General features: G+C 50.6%; 1 protein-coding gene across 5 annotated transcripts; it reads left to right on the top strand.

Annotated features, from left to right (window-relative positions):
* The first annotated feature begins 207 nt into the window (after positions 1 to 207).
* Positions 208 to 7571, top strand: LOC145518409 (BOLA class I histocompatibility antigen, alpha chain BL3-7-like). 5 transcript variants are annotated; one of them, XM_081522918.1, is made up of 8 exons: positions 208 to 299; positions 613 to 882; positions 1082 to 1357; positions 2406 to 2681; positions 2800 to 2904; positions 3330 to 3362; positions 3502 to 3549; positions 3711 to 4022. In XM_081522918.1, exons 1-8 carry the CDS (start codon positions 230 to 232, stop codon positions 3713 to 3715), a joined length of 1083 nt encoding a protein of 360 aa, XP_081379044.1. In that variant the 5' UTR covers positions 208 to 229; the 3' UTR covers positions 3716 to 4022. The 5 variants fall into 5 exon arrangements, with proteins under 5 accessions (XP_081379044.1, XP_081379045.1, XP_081379048.1 ...); XM_081522919.1 differs by having other exon boundaries at positions 3330 to 3366; positions 3506 to 3549; XM_081522922.1 differs by having other exon boundaries at positions 208 to 303.
* Positions 7572 to 7912: the final 341 nt, after the last annotated feature.

Below are 7912 nucleotides of genomic sequence, written 5' to 3'. Positions count from 1 at the left end.
GGTGTCTGGGGCTGGGACGCTCCAGGTTGGCGATTCCCCGTCTCCCTGAGTTTCACTTTCTCTCTCGCAAACTACGTTTAGCCATGCTGCCTGGACACTCGTGACGCGATCCCAGTTCTCACTGCCACTGGGTGTCGGGTTTCTAGAAAAACCAATCAGCGTATCCGCGGATCCTGGTTATAAAGTCTCCACCGACCCGCTGGACTCGGCTTCTTCCTAGACCCAGAGGATGCAAGTCATGGGGCCGCGAACACTCCTCCTGCTCTCGGGGGCCCTGGTGCTGACAGATACCTGGGCCGGTGAGTGCGAGGTCGGGAGGGAACGGCCTCGCGGGAAGGGCGAAGGGATCTCCCCGGAGTCTGGGGGGCAGTACCCCAGGGACTGAGCGACCTTACGCCTCTGCCCAGACCCGCCCCCTCCCCCCGGTCCCGTCCTGTCCCTCCCTTGCATCCCGACCCCTCTTATATTCTCCCTCCGAAGTTCAGGCCGGTCTTCGACCTCTTCCATCTTATTGGCCCTCCGTCCCCTCCGTCCTACCGGCCCCATCACCTCCGACCCTGGACCAGTGCCTGGAGCAGGGTCGGGCCGGGTCTCAACTCTCCCCGCCCCCAGGCCCTCACTCCCTGAGGTATTTCTACACCGGCGTGTCCCGACCCGGCCTCGGGGAGCCCCGCTTCATCGCCGTCGGCTACGTAGACGACACGCAGTTCGTGCGGTTCGACAGCGACGCCCCGGATCCGAGGATGGAGCCGCGGGCGCGGTGGGTGGAGCAGGAGGGGCCCGATTATTGGGATCGAGAGACGCGAAACATGAAGGGCAGCACACAGACTTTCCGAGCGGACCTGAACATCCTGCGCGGCTACTACAACCAGAGCGAGACCGGTGAGCGACGCGGGCCCGGGTGCAGGTCACGACTCCCATCCCCAGGGACCGGCCGGGGTCGCCCCGAGTCTGCGGTCTGAGGGTCACCCCAACATTGCGGAACAGGCCCGGCACCCCGACCCGGGAGGAGCCGGCGGGACTTGACCCGGTTTCATTCTCAGTTTGGGTTTATTCACCGCGGATGGTCGGGGCGGGTCAGGTTCTCACACCTTCCAGGGGATGTACGGCTGCGACGTGGGGCCGGACGGGCGCCTCCTCCGCGGGTTCTGGCAGAACGGCTACGACGGCAGAGATTACATCGCCCTGAACGAGGACCTGCGCTCCTGGACCGCGGCGGACACGGCGGCTCAGATCACCAAGCGCAAGTGGGAGGCGGCAGGTGAGGCGGAGACAGCCAGGAACTACCTGGAGGGCAGGTGCCAGGAGGGGCTGCGAAGATACCTGGAGAACGGGAAGGACACGCTGCTGCGCGCAGGTACGAGGGGCGGGCGGGAGGCCTCCTTGATCTCCCCTCGGGCTGGAGCTGGCTTCCCACGAGGAGAGGAAAATGGAGTCCCTGTGGGAACAGCGCCCCAGGTTCTTGTTAAGAGAGGGAGGAAATCCGCCCAGGTTTTCATATTCTGTACAAGCCAGTCACCAGTGGCCCCACTACTCTGAAGGACAATTAAGGAATCCAGTGTCTTTGAGGAAGAAGCAGGAAACAAACCATCCCTGAAATAGCTGGTCAGCGGTGCCCTCTGACCCTGGCCACCATCTTGTGATCCATGACTTTCTCTCTCAAGGCCTGTGCTCACCCTGAGAGCATCTTAGGAGGCCTGACTCCAGCTTTTCTGAGTCACTGAGCCTCCACCAGACTCAGGATCTTTAGTCTGTATTCTCCCCCTCACATTTTTAGAGCTCCTATCCTACTCTCTCATTCTAGAAATTTCCAAGGACTAATATAGATCATCCCTGATCTCCGAGATGAGGCTGTTATCTAGCTCTTGTGCTGCTTTTTCAAAACCATGGTCCTGAATGTTCTGTAGCTCAGAGGATAAAAAAGTTCGTAATACATCTGGGGATCTGATGTACAGCCTGGTGACTATAGTTAATAATAATCCTGTATTATATACTTTAAAATTGATTTTAATCATTCTCATTACCCCTGTCAAACACCACACATAAGGTAAGTTGATGAATACATTAATTAGCTTCACAGTGTACATATATATCAAAGCAACATGTAGTACACTCTAATGGAGAAGGAAATGGCAACCCACTCCAGTATTCTTGCCTGGAGAACCCCGTGGACAGAGGAGTCTGGTGGGCTGCTGTCCATGGGGTCGCACAGGGTCGGACACAACTGAAGCGACTTAGCAGCAGCAGCAGTAGCAGTACACTCTAAATATGTGCAATTTTTGTTAAGTATATGTCAGTAAAGCTGGGGAAAAAATCACTGTTCTGTCCTTTCTCAGGATGCTCACATGCTGCTTCAGTGACCCATGGAGGTAACACACACTGTGAATTTTCTGATTCTTCCTCAGACCCTCCAAAGGCACATGTGACCCGTCACCCCATCTCTGACCATGAGGTCACCCTGAGGTGCTGGGCCCTGGGCTTCTACCCTGAGGAGATCTCACTGACCTGGCAGCACAGTGGGGAGGACCAGACCCAGGACATGGAGCTTGTGGAGACCAGGCCTTCAGGGGACGGAAACTTCCAGAAGTGGGTGGCCCTGGTGGTGCCTTCCGGAGAGGAGCAGAGATACACGTGCCATGTGCAGCACAAGGGGCTTCAGGAGCCCCTCACCCTGAGATGGGGTAAGGAGGGAGATGGGGCTGGAGCTTCCTCTCAGATAAAGCAGGAGCCCTTCAGGCCTCAGTTCAGCAAGGCCAGGACTCAAGCCTGAGATCAGGGCCCCTTCCCTTTCTTCCACAGAATCTCCTCAGCCCTCTGTCCCCATCATGGGCATCATTGCTGTCCTGGTTCTCCTCATGGTTGCTGCAGTGGCTGGAGCTGTGATCTGGATGAAGAAGCGCTCAGGTAGGGAAGGGAGGGAGGGATCTGAGTTTTCTTGTCTCACTGGGGGTTTCAAGCCCAGGTAGACGTTTACCTGCCTGGTTATTGCAAAGTATGCTCCACACCCGTGTGGAGTCTGGAGCTTATGCCAACATTTCCCTTTAAAATACGTGTGAAAATGAAAGACAAAATTTTCACCTTCCTAATTCCAGTTGGAGACCAGGTTTCCGGCACTTGAAGGTCAGAAGGGAGGTCCTTGCTGAGGACAGACCTCCAGGAGGGCAGGTGGCTCAGTCCTTACGCAGCTCCCTTCTCTGTGTTCCTGATCCTAGCATGAATTTTGACCACAGTTTCAGAAAGTTTTCTGGGGTCCAGGACTAGGGGTTCCTCTAGGATCTCATGACTCAAGTCTTCTCCCTGGCCTCTCACATGGTATTTTCTTCTCACAGGTGAAAAAGGACGGACCTACACCCAGGCTGCAAGTAAGTATGAAGGGGGTGATTCCTGAGACCCTTGCGAGGGTGCAGACAGGAGGCCATGGGGGACTCACCCTCCTCCAAGTGCCTTCTCCAGTTTCTCTCCTGTGGGTTCTGACCACGTCCTGCTCCTGTTCTCCTCCAGGCAGTGACAGTGCCCAGGGCTCTGATGTGTCTCTCACGGTTCCTAAAGGTGAGACCAGAAGGGACTAGATTGGAAGGGGGTTGGAGCAGAGGGGACACATCGGGTAGTGGGGATCTTTGAGTGGGACATGTGGGCATGTGGGGGGCTATGGAGAATGTCAGCCCTTACATGATTGACCTGAACTGGTTCCTGATTCTTTTCTCTTACAGTGTGAGACAGCTGCCTTGTGGGGACTGAGTGATGCTGCATCCTGCTTTGTGACATCAGATCCCTGGACCCCTCTTTCTGCAGCTGCATCTGAATGTGTCTGTGCTCCTATTAGCATAACGTGAGGAGGTGGGGAGACTGGCCTACCCCTGCCCACCGTGCCCCTGTCCAACCCTGACCTGTGTTCTCCTCCCTGATCCACTGTCCTGTTGAGCAGAGACGGGGCTGGGCCATGTCCATCCCTGTCTTTGCTTCATATGCACTGAATAATGATGTCTTATTTCCTTATTGAAAATAAAATCTATATATATGAATTTGTTTTTTCTAACTGGTGCCATGAAGGGGGATCAGATAATAAAGGTGAAGATTCCTAAAGTTTGAAAGGAAATAAATTGAAACACTGAGAACCTTCCAGATCCATCCACATTGCTGTGCTGAGTCAGCTGCAGGAGGGACAGGCAGAGGCTGTGAGGAGCTGAGTGTGGGCAGGGCCTGTGCCCAGTCAGTGATCAGTGCATGGTGAGCTTTGACATGGTCACTCCTGGGCTGGGTCCTCGTCTCCATTCCTTTGTCCTTGTCCTTTCAGGAAATCCTTGTCCCACCAAGGACCTGTGATCATGGACTCAGAAGTCACCTGGGCCTTGTTGTATCTCCAGGACCATGGGCAGGGTGGGTTTCTTAAAAGGTTAGCCTAGGCTCAGGTCTTGGTCCAATCCTTACCTCCTGTTTGTTTTTTTTTTTTAACGTGTTTATATTTTATTTAGGTATTGCTTATTCTTGTTGGTATAATGACTGTTCTTTTTCATGTGTAGAGTTCTGGTCTCATTCTTCTCTGGGTGACCCCATCTCTGACAGCAGCATAGGTCACTTTGCCTGTCGTTGTCCCCACAAGTCCACAGGATTCTCAATTGTGTCAAGAGAGAAATTTCAGAGTCATCCAGCTCTTGCCCTCCTTTTAGAGATTTTGCTGGATTCTTCTTTCCAACTTTTCTCCATCTTTTTAAAGGAACCACATGCTGGAACTTGCAAAGAGGTGGGATCCAATAGTTTCATCTCTTGACTTAATGCTTGCTGGAATTCTCTCTTCTCTGCAGTCTGCCCCCTTTTCTGCCCTTACATCTTCTAAGGCTACTGTTGGCTCCCATCTCAACTCATGGATTTAGAAAGCAGAGTCTAATAAAATCACAGCAGGTTGAATATAGGAGCCGAAAGTGAAGGATCTTCCTTTCTGAAGAGACAAAGTGCCTTGTGTGTGGTGTGCAGGGTGATTGGTGTGGCAGGGAAGGGAGATCAGCCCTTGTGAGTAAAATGCAGGCAACATTGAGGTAAATGCGAACAGATGTTCTGCTGTAGCTGCCACAAGACAGCAGGTGATCTGAGGTCACATTAATAAAGACACTGTATCTAGAATAGTGAAGCACTTTACACTGACTATTCATTGAACTGATATTTGTTGTGTGCCAGAGACATGACACACTATTTTTGAATCTAGGAGAACTCAATGAACAACAGACACACCTTGTCAGCCATGTGCAGTGTGTTCTAGGGGGAAGGGGCAGAGTGTGTACTAGGAGCCTAGTATGAAGGCAAGTGTTTCCCTTAGAGGTTGGTAAGTGCTCTGAGGACAGTGACCCAGCATATAAGTGTGTGGGGATAGGGAAGGTGGCTGTGTTACTAGGGTGGGCACTGGGCCTCATTGGGAAAGTGACCTTTGAGTAAAGATGTGAAGGACATGAAGGAATGTCCACAAGGATGTCTGGCGGAGCGTCTCTCCAGGCATTGGAGCCTCCAGTACAAATGTACGAGGGCAAGAGAGTGTCTGTGTTCAAGAAAGAGTCAGAAGGCAGGTGTGACTGGAGGAACTAGAAGTTGAGATGAGATCCAATGACGGGCCAGATCCCGTGTGCCTCCAGGATGTTAGAAGGGGGTTGATTTTATCTCAGTAGGATACGAAGTTATAGGATGGTTTGAACAGAAGAGGACCAGTGTGACTGCTCTCTAGAAGCATCAGTCAGGCTGCTGTGCAGAGTCAGGAGGTGAAGGACGAGGGAGGCAGTAGAGGAAACTGTAGGAAACAGTGCAGGGTCCAGGGTGGGGATGCTGGTGCTTGTCTGGGGTGTGAGCAGGGATGATAATGGTGAGTGAGTGGATTCTTGATATATTCTGAAAATGCATTTTACAGCATTTTCTAGTGGATTAAATCTGAGTTATGAGAAAGAATGAAGGAGGACCACAAAATTTGAGATTTGCAACTAGGCAGGTGGTGCCCCTACTGTGGAAATGAGGGGACTCTGGAAGGAGCATATTTGAGGAGGCATCACCATCAACATTCAGTTTAGAAAAGTGGCAACTGAGTTGGGTTTACCACTCTGGGGTTTACATGAGATGACTTGACTGGAGAAATAAAATGGAAGAGGTTGTTGTTGTTGTTCAGTCACCCAGTCATGTCCAGCTTTTTGCGATCTCATGGACTGCATCACTCCAGGCTTCCCTATCACTCACCATCTCCAAAAGTCTGCCCAAGTTCATGTCAATTGCATCAGTGATACCATCTTGCCATGTCATCCTGTAACGCCATCTTCACCTTCTACCCTCAATCTGTTCCAGCATCAGGGAGTTTTCCAGTGAGTCAGCTGTTCACATCAAATGACCAAAATACTGGAGCTTCAGCTTCAGCATCAGTCCTTCCAATGAGTATTCAGGGTTGATTACCTTTAAGATTGATCGATTTGATCCACTTGCTGTCCAAGGGACTCTCAGATGTCTTCTCCAGCACCACAGTTTGAAGGCATCCGTTCTTTGGTGTTCTGCCTTCTTTTATGATCCAGCTCTCACAACCATACATGACCACTGGGAAGCCCATAGCCTTGACTCTAGGGACGTTTGTTGGCAAAGTCATATCTCTACTTTTCAACACACTGTCTATGTTTGTCATTGCTTTCCTTTCCCAAAGCAATCATCTTCTGAGTTCATGGCTGCACTCACCATCTGCAGTGATTTTAGAGCCCAAGAAGAGGAAATAAGTCCCTATTTCTTCATTTTCCCCTTTTATTTGCCATGAAGTAATGGTGCCGGATGCCATGATCTTAGCTTTTTTAATATTTAGTTTTCAGCCAGCTCCTTCACTCTCCTCCTTCACCCTCATCATGAGGCTCTTTAGGTCCTCTTCACTTCTGCCATTAGAATGGCATCATCTGCATATCTGAGATTGTTGATAAAATAGGTAACACCATATAAATGATGTTTAAAGCCTTGAGAAGATGATGTCACAGATGAGGGGAGAATTGGCTACAGAAGGGGAAGGACAAGGACTGAACCCTGGACCCCTGACACTATGGGAACTGATCAGACCACACACCTGAGCAGATGGCACGGGTCTGACACCACGTCTAGATGGCACATGGAATGGGGTCCCAATCTTCCGTGTGCTCAGAACTCACCTGCACTCCTCTTAGAGACAGACTGTCTGGAACAGACTTATTACATGGTTGGTGCTGATCTTCAGATCTCACATGTAGTAGCAAGAACATAGACCAGGATGCCCACATAGCTGTGCACCAGCCTCACCCGTAGGGCCCGTTCATAAGAAATTCCTGGATTCCATGCCCAACATTCTGAGATGTGGGTCTGGGAAGAGTCCTGAGTATTGTATAACAATCTCTACAAGCAGTGCTGAGGTTTAGGCAGACTGGGATCCAATGATGTCAGTGGTCAGAGAATGATCCAGGTCGGGAGGAGTCTTAAACAGACAGTTAAATATTTTTCCTGAGAGGAAAGAGACAAAACTTTTGGTGGGCGTTACAGGTTGTTTCAGCTGTGTGCTAGAATGGTAGTTTTCACGAGGTGGAAAACTCAGGAAGTGATTATCAGCTCAGCATAAAGTCTCTGAGTTGCTAACATCTAAATTTTCTCCACACACACCAGAAGAGGTAATTACGTGACATGGTGCCGTTGTCAGATAAATCTATGGTGTATCAAATCAACAACTGTACACCATAAGCTGACTCAGGATTGTATATCATTATAATGAAGCAAAAGCAAAAGTCTCTGAATACTTGCTCTCTGAGATTTTCCCTACATGGTATTCTTACATAGTTCTGTGTGGGGAAAAAAGGATTTCAAATTGTTCTAAACAGAGAGAGAGAGACAGAGAGAGACAGACTTGTGGTTTCATTTTATTTCAGAGAAAGCCTCAGAACAGCCC

Source organism: Giraffa tippelskirchi, chromosome 8, assembly GCF_054371585.1.
Source record: "Giraffa tippelskirchi isolate mGirTip1 chromosome 8, T2T-mGirTip1v1.2.pri, whole genome shotgun sequence".
Taxonomy (NCBI): Eukaryota; Metazoa; Chordata; class Mammalia; order Artiodactyla; family Giraffidae; genus Giraffa; species Giraffa tippelskirchi.
This window is presented reverse-complemented; position numbering and strand designations above follow the sequence as displayed.

Excerpts from the sequence above, each read along its gene's own strand:
- LOC145518409 (XM_081522918.1), top strand. The coding sequence starts at position 230 with ATGCAAGTCATGGGGCCGCGAACACTCCTCCTGCTCTCGGGGGCCCTG. Across the intron at positions 1,358-2,405 it reads GGACACGCTGCTGCGCGCAG|ACCCTCCAAAGGCACATGTG; the intron begins GTACGAGGGGCG and ends ATTCTTCCTCAG. Across the intron at positions 3,363-3,501 it reads GACCTACACCCAGGCTGCAA|GCAGTGACAGTGCCCAGGGC; the intron begins GTAAGTATGAAG and ends GTTCTCCTCCAG.